This window comes from Callorhinchus milii, unplaced genomic scaffold (genome assembly GCF_018977255.1).
Source record: "Callorhinchus milii isolate IMCB2004 unplaced genomic scaffold, IMCB_Cmil_1.0 Scaffold24, whole genome shotgun sequence".
Taxonomy (NCBI): domain Eukaryota; kingdom Metazoa; phylum Chordata; class Chondrichthyes; order Chimaeriformes; family Callorhinchidae; genus Callorhinchus; species Callorhinchus milii.
The window spans coordinates 9075184-9093759 of NW_024704765.1; the positions used below are offsets into that span (position 1 = coordinate 9075184).

The 18576-nt window shown below is 47.4% G+C and overlaps 1 protein-coding gene across 1 annotated transcript in view; it reads right to left on the reverse strand.

Moving 5' to 3' along the window:
* The window catches only part of camta1a (calmodulin binding transcription activator 1a), a 278218-nt gene that overhangs the window by 107297 nt on the left and 152345 nt on the right, over positions 1-18576 (reverse strand). Inside the window, exon 4 of the mRNA XM_042343585.1 lies at positions 5775-5910. Within this exon, the coding sequence (XP_042199519.1) occupies positions 5775-5910 (136 nt within the window). The remainder of the gene's footprint in view (positions 1-5774; positions 5911-18576) is intronic.

Here is an 18576-nt window from a genome sequence, read left to right on the forward strand (position 1 = left end):
AAATCGCACGGCTAAGCTCCGGAAATAATGACAACCCGATGCAAGTGGCTGTGTCGCTCAGCCAAGCAGGCTGCAAGGTCCTGTGGTGTCGAACAAGGTGGTCTCAGTTCGGGGTGGGCGTTGGGTGGGGGCAAGGTGTCGTGGTTCCCAGTCCCGAATAATACTCGACAAGCCACGACTGTTTGTGGGACGCTGCCGTGCGGATTGGCTGTCGCGTTTCGCTTCGCTTTACAGTAGGTTCTGTGAAGCGATTTGAGACATCTCGAAGACGCGATAAGGCGCTGTATCGAACGCAAGGATTATTATTATAAGTAAGAGCATTGTGGGTTAGGAGAAAAGGCAGTAAATGGGGTTAAGAGATCTGCAGTGATGTGGAGAAAAATAAAGACAAGTCTCTGGGGTGAGCGAGTGGAAGGGACCCTGTAAAATAATGGAGGAGTGGTTCCCAGCGCTTCAGGCTCTTCAGGCGAGAGAGAGAGAGATGGGGGGGGGGAGAGAGAGGGGGGGGGGAAAGAGAGAGGAATATTTGCATTTGATCCAGCGCCTGATCACGGCGAAACAACTTGAAAGGGGAATTTCTGTCAATCGCAGTGACTGTGCATTTGCAGGCAAAGGTGGCACACGCATACACGCACTCACGCACACGCACACAAACACACACACAGACCTGAATTGAAGGAGCAATTTATCTGCAGGGTTATTATTTTTAAAAGGAGGAAAGAAAGAGCGCGAGCCAGCGGGTGATTCTCCTCGGTGGTGTAGTCAGGGCACAGTCTAAACGCAGCGAATATCAGCTGTGAATGGGGATGAAGTATGAGCTCGAAGTTGATTCAAAGACACAATGGGAATGTGCTTCCGAACACAGCCTGGGAGAGTCCAGGGAGTTCATGCATATTTCAACTTTCTGTTCCGAAATAAATCACCGGCACAGAGGGCTGAGGGTTAAATGACACCGGTTTATATTCACATTTTTTGTGGTGAAAGATTGCTTCTGTACAAACCATGTTTAAATCCAGCTTTTGCTGTATATTCGTAGTGTCATAAGTTATCACTGGTGCAGAAATAGGTTCCATCATTTATGTGGCAGTGAGCAAGTGGAGCTGAGTACAGCCCGTGCCGTTTAATCTTCTGTGTGCTGAGGAGCTGGCTCAACCCTGGTTATCTGTAATATAATAATCCTCCTGTTTGATGTAGTGCCTGTAAGGCCTCAGAGCAAAGCGCTTTACCGAGTGTAGTGACTGTGTATTTCTAGGCAAACTTGCCAGCAGCCAATTTGCATTTGGCGCGAACCCACAAACAGTGAGGGACCAATTCTAACTGGAGGTTTGTGGGCTGGGACACCGGGAGAGGGAAACTCACCTTCTCTTTTCCAATATATAGTAATAAAGAAATAATAATAAATTGGTCACTCAATCCACGGCTGTTTATGTTACAGGGTTCCTAAAGGGGGAGCCAATTCAGCATGTCGCTGTATGGGTAGATTTTGTTTGCTCGCTTTGACAAATTGACAGGACCTTTAACTGCGCCGCCTGTATCATGCCCACCGGACTCTCGGGGAAGGTCAGTAGCTCGAAGCAGGGTTGGCCAGGCTTGAAACAGCACCACATCGCTCCCGAACCTCATTAATGCAGCACAGAGTCACCGTAAGCACCAATATTTACATTTGTGCCCCTTCGGAGGCTTTCCTAAGGGACTTGAAGCCGATTTAATAATCCACAGAGTCCCCGAAGGAACACAAACTGCTCGCTGACACATATTAATCATCTCCCTCCTCCACCAGTGGCCAGGCAGCGATATATCATCTCAATCTTAAAAAAAACTCTGAAATTTATTAATCCGACAAAAACGACAATTGATTTCCAAGAATTACCCTGGAACAAGTTGATTTTTTTGTTTTCCTCCCTTTTTTCCCCCCCCAACAAGTATGACATCCATAGTAAACCTAATGGAAAGAACCTAATTCAGAAGCTGGCGATTTAAGTGACATCGATGTGTCTGTGATGGCTGCGAAGGGCGTTGGGATCCGTGTTAGAAACTGGCTTCTCCCAGGATTGGATCGGGAAATTGGCTGCGGAGTTTGGGAATGTGGGAGTGTTCCCAGCCGGCTTAATCTGTGCTAATCTTGCTCATGTACCAGGCGATTACTGTTCCAGCGTTTAACTACAAAGTGCCTGGAGTTTGAGCTAGACCTGATTTAACAGCTTAAAGAGACATAAGGGTCTCATTTCTCCGAGCTGCGGAGGAGGATTTGAGGACATGAGTTCCTGTGGTACTGGGAGTACATACTGTAGTATATTATTACCGTGTATTCTGTGAAGCGCTTTGAGACATCTCGAAGGCACGATAAGGTTCTACATCAAATGCAATGTTATTATGATTATTATCAGCACCAGGATGGAGCTCTGATTGGGACTCAATACCTGCACGTCCTTTGTACATTCCCTGCAAACCAGAGCCCAGTCTCGTCGCAATCAGACACCTGAGAGGCGCCGCCACGGAACAGGAGGAGTCCATTCAGCCCCTCGATCGTGTCCTCAGTACGACAGATGGTGGCAAATCTTCTAATCCCATTTCCCTCCTTTTCCTCATTCTGTTAATCCTCTTACTTCCCCTGGTATCTCTGGCTCTCCATCTCCATTTTAAACATCCCCACTGATTCTGTCTCGATGGATTTGTGGGCAGGTGCGCTCCACATTTCCATCAGTAACCCTCTGTGTGAAGAAATGATTCCTGATCTCACGTCTTAGCTCGAATCTTAAGACTAAGTCCCTTGTTTAAGAAGCAGCCTCCACAATATGTGTTCTACAGGCGGGACTCATTACCGCTCTTTGTCTCTCTTTAATTCCCGTGGCTTGCTTCTCAAAGACTCGCCCGCAATCTCTCTACTCTCAACACCCCCACCCCCCCAGGTTTGCCTTTGCTGTGATCGCCCAAATCTTCCACCCGCCCTTGTGTCTCGTTGACTGTGAACGATGTTGCTGTTGGGACTGTTCGGCACATAAATCATGAGTGTCAGAAATGTGACAAAGACAGTCTCAACCCAGATGGCTATCAGTGAGTGGCATCTCACTCCCAGATCTGTGTTCGGTCTGTGAGCGGAGGTGGTCAAGCACCGAACGGTATGCCCAGCTCTTTGCCCAATGGGGCCACCAGCGCTTAACATTTGCGGTGAGTACGGTGTATCCTGTGAAGCGCTTTGAGACGTCGCAAAGACACCTGCCCTTGTTGTCAGAGGCTGGAGCTGGGACGTGTGTTGGGGCAGGGCAGAGAGAGCTTTATTCTGTGTCGAACATTAGTTTGTTAATTCATTGATTAGGTCACTCTGTCCACGACTGTTTGTGGGACACCGCTGTGCGCAATTGGCTGCCGTGTTTCGCCCACAAAATATGCAGTCAATTCACTTGACAGCATGTTCTGAGAAGCGTTTTGAGACGACTCAGAGAAGATTATTATTATTATTAACATGAACACTGGCCTGGGAGTGCCTGCTGCTGACAGTGAGGCAGAGAGCACAGGACGACTCCATAATAATAAGGTGAAATAGCATGTTTGTAGCACTTTATCATATCAAAACCTCTCAAGGTGTTTCACAGCTAATTACTGCTTTTGTAGGCAAACCTAGAAATTACTTGTGCCAGCAAGGAACTGTGCACAGGTATCAAATGAGTGACCCGTTAATCTGGAGGACTGCTGACCAAGACCCTCGGAGAACCCCCAGCTTTTTACCAACAGTGTCGCGGGGATATTTAACGTGCGCCTGACTGCCGATGCAGTAGACGGGGAGCTGAGTTCATCTTGCGGATTGGAGCCCTGTAGCGTAGTGGTTAAGAGCTCTCGCCTCGCAAGCGAGGGGACCTGGGTTCGATTCCCAGGCGGGGCGAAATCTTAGGCAAGTTTCCTTACTCCACACACACGCCGCTGTTTACCAAGCAATAAGTAGGAACCCGGTTGTTTGTGGATTGGCGGATCGCTTTCCGGGGTAATAATCCCTCCAAAAAAAACGTAGTCACTCAATCCACAACTGTTTGTGGGGACACTGCTGTGTGGAATTAGCCGTTGGGTTTCGCTCACAAAATAGGCAGTCAATTGACTATACAGTGTAGTCTGTGAAGCGCTTTGAGACGTCTCAACGACGTGATAAGGCGCTGTATCAAATGCAAGGATTATTATCGGCGGGATAACGATCGGTGCAGTTTATCGAGTCGGAATGTGTTGGAATCGAATGTGTTGACTGGAGAGTCATTGCTGACGGCAAAGCATTGAAACATTTCCGAGTTGTCGCCGTTTCAATTACAAAAGAAAAACCTTGTCCGCTAACTTCTCTCACGGCGAAACTGATATCAACTGAATGCAGGCTCCAGCTTCCTGCGCCTTCACTGTTTATAAATTACTTGCCGTTCACTACCCTCGGTGACTAATGATGTTAGAAATTTAACAGGACCCTGAGCCAAAGCACGTAAAGACTGAGTTTTGTTTTAATTATTTCCCCTCCCCCTCTATGCGCGTGCGCACACACACGCTCACTCACACATACCCACACACATACACACGCGCGCGCGCACACACACACACGCAATCTCCAGCCTCGCTGTCTTATAACTAGATAAGAGAACGAGTCGGGAAGCAGGAAAGACGATTGGAAAATTAAGTGAAGTTGCTGTGGCTTCTGAAGCTTCTCATTGTAGAATATGTTTATTCCATCCCCCCCCCACTGGCATTCCCCCCTCCCTCACCCCTTCCCTCTCTCCCTTCCTCCCTCAACCCTTTCTCCTTCCCTCTCAAACTTTATTCTCTGCTCCAGGAGGTAACAATGCAGGAGCCTTGTTCAGCCGCTTCTGGGTTCAAACCCGCATCAGGACCTGAGTGCAGTCGAGGCTGATGCTCCACCACAGTGCTTAGGGAAAGCATTGCATTATCTTTTGGATGAGTCGTTAAGTCTACATCCTGTTTACCCGTTGAAACGGCTGTTAAAACTCCCTTCCAGCCAGCAGGCAGAGCAGACTGTTTGTGAGGATACAGGGTAATGTAATATTAGGGTAACGCTGTACAGGGATTTTGATACGAAGCTCCCCTTTCCACCCCGCACCAGTGCCTGACGACCAGTCAAGTGCAGCATCTCAGCTCATCATGACGCTCGTTTCAATTCTCCATCTGATGAGAAATCACTGACTGGCTCCCTATTCCCCTCCGCACAGCTTCACAAAGGGTCACTGTGATACTCTGAGCCACACGCACAGTCCCACATCAAAGGCAACTGGAACTTGGAACAAAATTACTTAAAAATCACGCCTTGAGGCTGATGTACCACATGGTGGGTTTGGCTTTTGCCGAGTGTATTCACAACTGAAATGTCACTTCTCTGGAGGGGAGCGTTTCGCTGTAGGTGTTGTGTTTAATAGATAGATTTAAAGACAGTTCTCCGATCCTTCGGTGCCTCGCCAAAGGAGAAATTAAATCATCCTTTTAAATTCGCTGGGTAACCCGGCTAAATAAATCTTCATTATATTGCTCTTGCTCTCCTGATCTCAGTGCTGACAATACAGTATTACACGCGTATCTTTTAATCATCATCTCGCAAACGTTCCCAGAACACAGGCCCAGGGCGCGAGAGCACAAACGCCCGATGGGGTCGAGTGCGACGGAGTCTCGGGTGACATAGCCGGAGGGCGACGGCCGAGACAGAGGCCGCGAGAAGTTCTCTCTCTCCAGAACAGGAGCTGCAAGGAACGATGGGAGTAACCGTGATTAGCAGCCGTGAGGCCCCGAGTCCTTACCTCCACTCCCTGCACCTTCAGCTTCATGTGGTCCTCTCTGGTCGTCTTGCCGTCTTTCCGTTTCTTCCAGCAGTAACCGTCCTTTCTGTACTTCACCTTCTTCCTGTTGTAGAGGATCATGGAGCCATTCTGCGGCCTGTGGTGTTCACACAACAACAAGAGAGGACAAGGCGTTAGAGCAGCAGGCGCCGGCCCCCGAGCTTCACCACCACCGCCATTGTTGCCAAAGCCACACCAATCTGTCTCGCGTTCTTAGCCACAAGACCGTTGTCTTAACACACTTAAGATTGTGCGGCGTTCTAGGAGGAATTTTTTTTTAACAGGACGCTGTTAAATTCAGAAACCGCCTAATTTCTCTGCGGTTCTTCGAATTTGTGGAGTCCTGTAGCTCAGTGGTTAGAGCACTCGCTTTGCAAGTGAGAGACCTGAGTTCAATTCCCGGCAGAGGGCGAAACCTTGGGCAAGTTTCCTTACTCCACACAGAGCCTAATAATAATCCCTCCAAAAACAATAATAAATTGGTCATTTTCAATCTACGACTGTTTGTGGGACATTGCTGTGTGCAATTGGCTGCTGCGTTCGCCCACAAATATACAGTCAATTCACTTTACCGTGTGTTCTGTGAAGCGCTTTGGGATGTCCTCACGACGTGAAAAGCGCTATATCAATTGCAAGGATTATTATTATTATTATTATAAACTAGGAGTTTGAGCGCATTCGCCTGCAAATAAAAACCGCACAGTCACTACGCTTTACAGTGTATCCCGCGAAGCACTTTGCGATGTACTCCTCGCTAGAAAGATTCTGCATCAAATGCAAGGATCGTGTTTGCTATAGAAACATCAGCACAGCACACGGTCTGTAAATTTCCAAGAGTTAAACTGCAACAAAACAAATGGCATCTATATCGCGCCTTTCACACTGGGAGGACTTCCTGTTCAGAGGTGTCACCGAGCAGTGCTCCGTCTCCCCTTTGACTAACACGGAGGATACAACACAATACAAAGGAGAAGACAATTTTAGCCCAACAAACTGCTGCCACTATTTATCTTCTGATGCCATTAACACTGGGATAAGTTGCCCTCTGCTTATCTCACACACACACCAGCTCCCAGCTGAGCGGCCCCAGGTTCCAGGCAGGCAGATACCGACAGCAAGATGGAGTGGATTTGGCTTCTGACAGATCTGGACTATGTGGGTAGACTCGGGCACAAACCAATCAGTCCTTAAAGGGACTGATTTCCATCCTTAAAGGGCCCTCGCCAGCCAGTTCGGTACTTGTGTATTTGTAAGTCATATAAAATACGGCTTATACACAACTTTACATAAGTCGTACATGATGCAAGTTGTGTAGCATTTGAACATCACTCGTACTTTGCATAAGTCATATTAAATGTATATGGTCCCAACTGATACAACTTATGTGAGGTTTAGTGTGTAGAGTTAAATAGAGCCCCATAGAGTGGTTAAGGGCACGGAAACAAGTCATTCAGCCCAACTAGTCCATGCTGGCATTTGCACACCACACAAGCACCACTCTCTCCTGCACCCCTCCCTCTATTCCCTTCTCCAAGGAACAGAGGGGATCAGGGCCTGGATGTGAATCCTTCCACTCCCACTCGCCCAGTCAACTCCTTTAGGACAGGAGTAGCTAACACATCACAGAGCGAGGATCAAACACCAGGCTGGCGCTGCTTGGCTCTGTTCCAGGGTTTCCTGTAATGTTGCGGGCGCAGTCGTTATAACCTCTGAAATGTTCCATCCAGAAATGCAATTTTCTAATTATTTTGGTGGTTCAAATTGGCTCCAATAAAACCAGCGATCAGAAAAGATTCCCTGGCGCACAGCGACCCTTTATTCGAAAACTCCATCCCACTGCACTTTCTAATTTACTACGCTGTTAATCTCCAGAGTTAAAAATTAATGTTAAGATGCCTCACATATATATCTATGAAGCGTAACCCAGTGGTCAATTGCTGGCTCTTGGCAGCACAAGTTACAAGAGCCACCAGTTACTATTTTGATTGGTGTACACCTGGCTTATACATGGCACGCATAACACACACGCATTTCCCACATGGTGCATAATAATAGTAGTAATGATAATCCATGCCTTATCATGTCATTGAGACGTCTCAAAGCTCTTCACAGGATACACTGTAAAGTGAATTGACTGTATATTGTGGACAAAACATGGCAGCCAACTGTGCACATCAGCGAACGGCCAATTTTCTTTGTGGGATTGTTGGCCAGGACAACGGGAGAGAGAAATTCCCTTCTCTTTTTAGGTCAGCGCCACGGGATCTTTACCGTCCGCCTCGACAGGCAGACGGGATGCCGGTTTAACGCCTCATCCGAAGAACGGCGTCTCCGTCAATGCAACACTGCGTTGGGGTGTCAGCTTAGACAATGTGATTCAATGTGGGGCTTGCAACCACAAGCTTCTGACTCAAGAGGCGAGAGTGCGATCATTGAGCCAGGCCGACACATGCGTAGAGTGCACGCATTTACCCACGGTTTACACTTGAAGCAAAATAGCACCCAATGTCTCAAGGCTGTGGCGACGCAAAATGCATGTTTTACCCTCTACACTGATAGAGAAACATTGAGCGATTCTTCTTTAACCTGCTTGTCGTGCCGAAGGAACACTTTTTTACTCCTGTGGTTTTAAGCCATTTCCTTAAGGGCCAAATCCTTCATATGTGGAAGAGTTGTCAACTGGCGCACTAGGGGCTCAGCTCTGAATTCCTTCCATTTCTGCTGCTGACATTTTTATCAGCTCCCCTCCGAGCACTGCTCTCCAAACCACAGCCTCTGTGCAGGGTTTCTGGGACGCCAAACCGGTTTCGTGTCCCGTTGCCATTCAACTTGCTCCCGGCAAAACGGGGCAGAGAGAGGCGAGACAGAGGGAAGAGGACAACGGAGGAGAGAAACTGGGGCTGTTGTCACTCGAACATCGGGATACGATGACGCGTTTGAAAAGATAAATGGGAGGAAACTGCTTCCACTGGTCAGGATATTCATTTGAAATCATCACCAAGTAAACGGAGAGGTTAGGAAGATTTCCTTTACACGCAGAAAAGGTCATTGGGGACATGGAACACCCGACCAAAAAAACACAGTGGTTGTAACAGAATGAGCAATAAAAGATTTCGACACGGAAGGCACTAAGTCAAATGCAAGGATAATTATCATTATCAAAGCACTCCAAGACTCCGTCCAGAGTGAAGGCTGCTGTGTAAAGGCAATTTGAGGTTGTTTATTATTTAAGGGAATGATTATTAAACCTTTTTTTTAAGAAAAGAATTCTGTTCTGGAGCACAAAACGTGGTTCAGGGAGCAAGAACGCAAAGCGTTCTGTCTGAACACGACTGAATTCCCCTGGCGTTGGGACTACCTACACACCACCTGGCACAGGAGTGGACGTGTTACAGTTATGTTAACCGACATGGGTTGGGACTGGCGGGGCTGAATGCTGAGATAAAGTCCTATTCAACGGCAGCCCTCCCGGCCTCACTGATCCCACATTGGCTTTCAGCTCACACAGAGAGGAGGGAGCTCTCCTCTCCCACCACCAGCTGCTGATCATTCCGAATGAAGTGTACTCCAGAAAGCACAGTCTCCTGGAATCCTCAAAGGACACAAGCCCACAGCAATAAATGGCCTACATTTACCAATTAAATCTGAAGCCTGGCTCTGCACACGGGTGTGGGGGGGTGGTGGGGGGAGAGTGAGATCTACATATATGGTATAATGGTGGACTTACTATTTGGCTGCTAGGACGGGAAGCCCTGAAGTTCCACTTGGCCTCAGCCTTAACAACCATTTTGTCTTGGAAATTTAAGGTCACGCAGAATTGTAGAAAATTCTTTGACTGATTTGGAAGCCGTTTTTCTCCCCCCCCCACCCCCCGCCCCCCCCCCACTCCCGCAGAAGCAGGCTTCCAAATTGAGAGCGAGACTGAGCCAACGTTCACGAGGGGAATTCTGATAAAGTTGGCCTATAGATATGTACGCGATTGGTTTGAGAAACCGAACAATCAGAAATTATTGCTTGTTTCATCAGCCAGAACACAGTGTAAATGATCTCGATTTCTTAATGTATTACAAAAGGAACAGCTGATAAGTCATCGCGCTCCACTGACTGTGATAACTAACCATGAGGCACTTGAGAGAAAAGCAGTCGAGACACATGGAATCTCCTGTGCTTTTTACGTGCGTCTTTGGCACATTAAAAGTTTTGCACAATGTGTCGAGTCACTTGAGGGAACCATCTACAAGATTAGTCTATCACTGGGCCCCAAACCACAAACGGATCGGAAGCTTTGTGAGTTCAAACGTCTCGTCTGTATTTTGAGCTCACGGTTCAGGTTCCCGCACCAGCGCAGTGCTGGGTGGAGCACTACATTGTCGGAGGGGCCGTCCTTCAGATGAGACGTTAAAACAAGTCCCGTCTGCGTCTATTCTTTTCAGGTGGATGGTAAAGATCCCATGGTATTAGTCGAAAAGGGAAAGGAGGATTCTCCCGGTGTCCTGGTCGATAATCCCCCAAATAAAATCAGTCATTCACTCATGGCTCTTTGTGGGACACTGCGCTGTACCCAAATTGGCAGCTGTGTTTGCCTACAAACACAAATTAACTACATTTTACAGTATATCCCGTGAAGTGCTTGGAGATGTCTCAATGTGAAAAGGCATGATATCACATGCAAGGATTATTATCATTTTAGATAACTTGTGTTTCTATAGCACCTTATACACTGAAAGCGCTTTACATTAATTCCTGCCACTCTAGTGACTGTGTTTTTGTAGGTGTTTGGGGCAGCCATTTTATGTACAAGGCTAAAAAGAGCCATGAGAGAAATGATCAATTTATCCGGAGGACTGTTGTCAGGAGGGAGAGAGGCAAGCATATCACTGTACGGTATTTTACAGAGATGTAATACTCCTGGGTGGAATATGTAATGACACGCCCTTATCCTAAATACAACCCTCCTCTGTAGATTACAGTAGTATTAAGGGGATTTTCTGGAAGCCAAAGTGATAATTACACGTGAAAGCCACTTGTAATGCTGATCACGTCACCTCATGCTGAGTTATGGATTCTCACTTAACGTGTCCTCTTCACTCTCAATGATTTTGTCAAGAACTCCTTGACAGAAATGAAAGATAAGGTTTGTCAAACGTCACTAGCTTAGACAACTGTCCACGTTCCAAGCCTCAACTCCCCGGCCAAGCCTAGAATATAGACAACGTTATATCATTCGACACTGTGGTGCTCCCCAGATACTGGGCTGCGGCGTTAACCCAGACTCTATAGAGCTCCAAATCCCACGTGGGGCTCGAACCCGCAACCTTCTGACCCCCAAAGGCAGCAGATGAACCAGGCTGACACCCGAGATGGGAAGGAGCCAGTTTCGACCTGAGAGAAAAAACATGTCCTGAGTTAATTTACAAAACAAGGGAGAAAAACTTTTCCTATCAAACCGATGTCCCTCCCCAGGAGTCAGCCCTCACTTACGATCTGACATCTCACCCGATCTACCAGCTGCTGATGTTTAAAACATCGGTCTGCTGCCAAATGCCCACACGACATGGCGAGGAGATGAAACTGCGAGTCTAGTCCTTCAGGAATATTGTCATTAGGAAGTCAGGTGGAATTTCTAAAAATATAACCTACACGCACTTATTTCCTCTGCATGACATTTGGTTGCGAGTTCCCACAGAGAGGCAGCAAGGCCTCACTGTTGTCTGGTTGACATTACACAGCTTCTGTTGTCACACAGCGGGACAAGCAGAGAACTCCAGCATCCCAAGCCACTCAGCGCTCGTTCCCACTTTCTGCAACCCAAAAAAAAACTCCCTTCCATTTTCTCGACACAAAACTCCATGATATCCAACCAACTCTGCTTCCGCTGCAGGTGTTCGCGCTCCCAATGGATGGAGCCTTTTCCCCACTCGTTCCCACTGAATACAGCCCCCAATGGACCAAACCAATAACTCACCTTCCTCTGTCTCAAAAAATCTTGATCTGACCATGAAATACTAGCCAATTATCTAGCACTCGTTCTCAGGATACCGTACACGCATCGACCGACTGCCACATATCACAAGTAACAACATTGCATCGAAGAAACCTAATCACTGCTGTGTGCCGCTATAGATTTGTGCTCAGTGTTTCTTCGTGCTGTTTCTGTTGCCACTCAAAGGCTGCCGTGCCTCACAGAAGCTTCCAAATTGGCTTTTTCTTTTAATATAATCCTCGCGTTGAGATACAGCGGCTGTAAGGTCTCAAAGGACTTCGCAGGAAATTGCTGCTGAGTGTAGTGACCACATATTTATAGGCAAACGCAGCAGCCAATTTACATGCAACGAGGTCCCACAAATAGCCATGAAGTGAATTGTCCAATTCTACCTGGGGAATTGTCGGCCAGGATACCGGGAGAAATTCCCTTCGCATTTCCAATTGTGCCACGGAATCTTTAACGTCCGCCTGAACACGCACAGACAGGACCTCGGTTTCATACCTCATTCGAAGGACGGCGCCTTCGACAAAGCAATGCTCCCCTAACACTGCACTGAAGGTGCTGGTTTAGAGTTCGCCTACAAAACGCACAGTCACTACACTTTACATTAAAGCGCTTTGAGACGTCCTCCCGATGCGAAAGGGGCTGTCACCCCAATGCAAGGCTTATTGGATTGCGTTCAAACTCAGAGCTGGCTTTATGTAGAACGTTTCAAATTCAATCTAGCACTCCTTCAATTACCCAACTCTCAGATTGTATTAATTCACTGCTGAGCACACCAAAGACTTGCAACGGGTCGGAAGTCAGAACAGACTACCAAATGGTATCCTTTATTCTCTTTGTGATGTAAATCAGCTCGCTTCTGCAGGTTAGCACGATGCAAAACACAGTCGCTGCTGATTAAAGTCATCGTTCAGTGGACAGGAATCAGTGCAAGGACCTCATTCGATTCAGCCAAGGTCACACATTCTGCCACTGAAATGCTCTGAGTGTATTCCTCCGACCGCAGTCGCTCACTCCTCCCTCAATTTGTCCTGACACTTAATTCTGAACCACTTTCTCGGGTGGAAGTGGGGTCGGGATCAGTTAATAATAATTATCCTCGCTTTTGACACAGCGCCTTATCACGTCGTTGAGACGTCTCAGAAGCCCTTCACAGAATATAACTGTAAAGTGGAGCGACGGGGTATTTTGTGGGTGAAAAGCGGCAGGGGGGAGATGAAGGTGTGAAGGGGGAGGGGAGATGAGGGGGTGAAACGGAAGAATGAGATGGTCTCGGAGCCCATTCGCTGTCCTGGTCCTGTGCACACTAGCTGAACTGTGATGTGCGCACGAAAGCCGTGGCCTTTCGAAATGCTCCAGTTTGTTGGCTGCTGTCCAGGCGCGCTCCACCATAATGAGATTTCTCACTCACTCCCGGCTCCCTTTGCTGGAAGCTATTCTCTGCCAAAGAGTGAAGGTCAGCTCCTGACAAAGATACTCTCCAAACGGAGTCTGGGTGTGAACACTAACCGATCACTTACTGAACAGCAGTGTGTGATTCCACATCCCCACCCCCTTCTTCTTTTTTACTCTTTCTGCTTCCGTCTGGTTAGTAATCCTCCACTCCAGGGGCACTGCCACTTGTTATCATAATAAGAATCATAATAATCATCATAATAATAACCCTTGCATTTGATGTAGGGCCTTATATTGTTCAGACGTCTCAAAGCGCTTCGCAGAATATGGTGTGGGCGAAATCTATGAGTGTTCGTCCCCTTTTTTTGAATATTGATCACATTTGGATATTTTTCTGACTGATGAAGACTGACAATTTTCTTCCTTTTTTAAAAAAAGACTGAAATATGCAGCAGTCCCAGATAAAAAGCTTTGAGAACTGCCGAGAACTATGACCTCAATCACACAGCGTTCACTACAGTCTGGCTCTCCTTCTCGACCTTTAATCGCCGAGCTTGATGTGGGGGAGTTGTTGGGGCCCTCCAGTTGACCAAGGCGGAGGTTTAATTAATGGCCCCTATTGCCCCAGAAATAAGACTCGGAACCCAGTCAAGAGAAGAATCAGCGGGTGCCAAGTGTGTGATAGCGAGGACTTATTTAGTTCTGGAGAGCGAGGCAAGTCCTAGCATCACACGACTCTCTGGATCGCATCCCTGTAACTTCTCCGTTCCTGTACTATTACACATGGGGTCAGATTGACTTACCCTGAGATATTTCTCACATCAATGGGCCAGAGGCATAGGGATAAGCAATATCACACTTTGCAGCCTCTCAAACCCCAGGTCTTGGCCTCACTCAACCACATTGAATAATAGAATCTCACAGCACAGAAGGAGGCCATTCGGCCCATCGTGTCTGTGTCGGCTCTTTGAAAGAGCTATCCAAATAGTCCCACTCCCCCACTCTCACCCCATAGCCCTGCAAATATTTCCTTTTCTAGTACCAATCCAATTCCCTTTTGAAAGCGACTGTCGAATGTGCTTCCACCACCCATTCCAGATCGTAACAGCTCTCTGGGTGTCAAAGAAATTTCTCCTCGTCTCCCCTCTGGTTCTCTTTAATCTTGATTCGTTTGGTCTGCTCTTTCCTGGTAAACTCTCCAGTGGTCTTCTCGAGAACGTGCACTGAGAAAGCAGGGTGAACGCTGGCAGTGGGGTGGGGTGATAAAGCCAATCCACAAAAGCCCCTTTATCCTGCAGGATTGTTAGCGGAGGAGTGGCGGGGGGGGGGGAGAGAGGAGGGGGGGAGAAATCCTTTGCAGCATATGAAATGAATTGTGTTAACAGACACATTGATTTCGAGAGATTGTTCTTGAAGTAATGGCAGCCACTAAAACATACTCCTTCGATAGAATCTCAAGCAGTAGTTTTGAAACGCAAGTAATTACCGAGGAGATTAACCTTTCTTGCGGGAAAAATGGAAGCTCGTGTCTACCCAATCATTGGTGTGTCGGAGACGTTAATTGTGTTCGCACTATAAACAGCCACCGTTTGCAATCTGACACCTTTTTTCATTGATACGCAAATGATTGTGCTCAATGAGTCTAGTGCAACGGGAGCGCGAGGAGAGACAGCGCCACCCTAATGAGGGCATGAACTCTGGGAGACGGCTGGTTGTATGAGATGCTGGTAGCCGGCAGCGAGATATTAATCTGGATTAATTGGGAAGACGTTTTTTTTTCCGCCTTTCTTGAAACGGAACCAGCTTCCGAATCATTCAGAGCAAATTCAAGAACTTGCTGCCAACTGCGTGGTCTTAAACCTTAAGTTGAAACACGCTCGAGGTTAAATTTCGGGCTTTGGATCAGTGGACACACTGAGACGCAGTGTAATGAGATGCAGGCCAGAATGCGCTGCCCAGCCATGTCAGAGAGCTTCGCTGGCTTCAAACCTATTTGGCTCGTGGCCGGAGCATCCGTAGTTGGAAATGTCCGGATGTACGATCCGGTCGTTCGGGTCTTGGGGCCATGAACACAGTCAGCGGGCGACTGACTCCAGCTGGCATATTTCACTGCGATTGAATGCAAGGCACCGACTCAAGCAGCTCTTTATATCAGTGCTTACAATCAGTCTCGTCCTCTGCGTCAGATAACTGACATTGGGAAAGACAAAACAAGACACTGGGATGTGCTTTAGGTCTTCAGGTTATTAGCTGGGTGGCTGGCAGTGACTTGCCATACAGATTGCCTCTTCCAGATGCAATCAAAATTGTTCATTCAATAAATGAGACTCAAGCCATTTTGTAAAGATAAAAGGATTCGCACCCCTCCCTTCCCATCCTACAATCCGCTCTTGTCGCTTAAGTCAGAAGGCTGTGGGTTTAAATGTTAAACCCAGGTCCCGTCTGTGCCTGTTGAGGTGGAAGTTAAAGATTCCGTGGATCTATTAGAAAAGAGAAGGGAGTTTCTTCTGGTGTCCTGGTCCCCCAAATAAAATTGGTTCATGTTTGTTTGTGACATTGGTTATGTGAAAGGCCTCTGTATCAAATGCAAGGATTATTATTATAACCCTGACCTTAATTATTACACTTGGATGATAAGCAGTAATAACCTCGTCACTAAGGTTAATTGTAGCCGAACCTACAACAAAGGAGGTTGAGAGGGGGCGAGTGAGGGATTTTCACAATTATGAGGAGTTTTGATCAGGAAAATAGAGGAAATTAGTTGGAAATTATAGGTGAGAATTTAAGACTGTGACTAAACAAAACAAACTCGACAAGACAACTTTATTTAAAACTCAGAGGATTATTAGGACATGGAACGGCTGCCAAAAATACTAATTGTAACAGAATCTGTACTAACTTTTAATAATAATCCTTGCATTTCCTTGCATTATTCCGGGGGTAATAATCCCTTCAAAACAAATGAATAATTTGGTCATGCAATCCACGACTGTGTGTGGGACACTGCTGTGTGCAACTGACTGTCACATTTCGCCTACATAACATATTGTCACTAAACTTTAGTGTATTCTGCGAAGCGCTTTGAGACGTCTCAAAGACGTGTAAAGGCGCTATGTGGAATGCAAGGATTATTATTATTGAATGTAGCGCTTTATCACATCTTCGAGACGTCTCAAAGCATCTCAAGGTATATACTGTAAAGTGGATTGACTGTAGATTTTGTGGGCGAAACGGAATTAGATAAATAATAATAATAATAATAATAATAATCCAGTTGTTGGAAACCAAATAGTTGGAAAGAAAAATGTGTGTGTGTGTGGGGGGGGGGGGGGGTGAGGGAGGACAAGGGAGTGGAACTAAACAGAGAGATATTTCAGAGAGTTGGCACAGGCACAAAGAGCCAGATGACTTCCTTCTGTGCTGTAAAATTCTAGGATTCTATTTTATTGATGAATTCAGCTGACTCAGCGGATAGCGCAGCGCGGGCTGGGATCTGGGGGCTCCACGGACTGAATGGCGTAGAAATAAACACATCGGGGAGGTGGGAGTGGTGGGAGTGTGGTGGGGGGGGAAGAGGAGGAGGCTCACAAGAGATGCTCGGCACCGCAGTCAATTAAACCTTACATATCAAAGCACAAAAGAGAATCTGTCCCCAAGCACATCTCAAGCAGTAAAACTGCAAGGATGGCAACTTCTCCAGATCCCAGCAATCCAAGGAAGCCAGTGACATTCCGCAGACAGAGGGACATAAAGAGCAAGGCACCTCGATGCCGACTCACTTGCAAGCGGCGGGTTTGGCTGTTGCTGTGATAACGTGCCCTGGCGGAATCGACGGCAACACATTAAAGTGATACCAGGCTTGAACAAAAGCTCATCTGTTAACAGTTTGTTCCAAAACGCTGGCGCGCTCAGCTGCACAAGCGTATCTATCGCAAGCACGCCTGGCTTGATTTAAATTCAACACCGTGTAGTAATTATGTTCACAGGGTGAAATATTAATTTCCCCCAGGTATGGTGCACCCACCTCCTGTACTTGCGCATATTTAAATACCACCGGGCTCGCACGCAGCGAGAAGCAATTTATTGAGGTGACGCTAGCTAAGTCTCCTCAGTCAGTGGGATATTTACAACCTTACATCAAGGATCTTTTTGCCTTTGCTCCGCACGAGTCACACTTCTCCGACGATTGGGACAGGCGAGCGTGGGAGGCAGTGTGTGTTGCGACTGGAGGTCGTGAAAACGAGCTCGACAGATCAACGCACGATACCACAACACAACGAGATCCTGACACCCTGCTCCCTGAGTGTGCTGACTTGCCTTGTTGGGGGTGGGGGGGGGGGGCAAAGTTGCTCTCTGGTACTTCCACGCTCCCCACGAGACCAATACTCAGCTTCACACGTGCGGATTGGCAGTGTTTGACTGTGGAGGTGTGGGGGGGGGAAAAAAATCACAGGTGAGCTCTGATTCTATCTGCCTTTACCCAACACCTACACCAAAGACCTTCCAATAGGACCTCCATCCCACACACTGTGCCGCCTCCTCACTGCGTTCAATCCGCAGCTCACCGCTGTCTCACGGGAGAGGTTCAGAGGAAAGTTTGATTTCATCCTTCCAGTGAACCCCCTTCCCGCTCATTCTCCCATAACGCAATCAAGTTGTCTTGAGTGCTGTACAGTTCGAAACTGACTTCTGGGGAATTGGAACTAAACTGGTTTGTAATGTTTATTGCTGCCTCACACTGATTTGACTCGGTGAGCGATGAGTCAAACAACGCCCCTAGGTCTCTTTCAGCTTCCCCTCTTGGCAAATTCAATCTGATCCATAGTACAAGTCTCCTGTTCCTCATTCCTCTGCACAGTACCTTGCACTTGTCTGGCTCCTCTAACTCATTCGCTGCCGATCGGAGTGAAACCTATGCCCGAGCAAGCACTTCTGGATCTCCGAACAATATTGACAAACTGCAGGCACGATTTACTGGGCCGAAGAGCGAGCTTAACAATCCCCAGAGCAGAAAGTTATAGACCTGTCGTCGTTAACCAGTATTGAACAGTTGTGGAGGGTCGAATGGGGAGTTCTAAGATCCTTTATTTATTTATTTATTTATTTAAAGATTCTCCTCTCGCAATCTCCAGTCAGTGCTCCACCGAAGGCACACGTCTGCGCTGGTAGAACGACACAGAGCGTGTCCGGGAATGACGCACGGAAACAAACGGCGGCAGTCTCCCCTCGCGGATCGATTTCCGCAAGGAACACTGACCGTCCCTTCCGGATGACAGGCCGGAGGGATTGTCCACGACATCAGCCATGTGGACCGTGATCTCCCAGCAAGCCTGCTTGATGAGAAACCTCCACATCCTTGTTTAATATTTGATGCAGTTC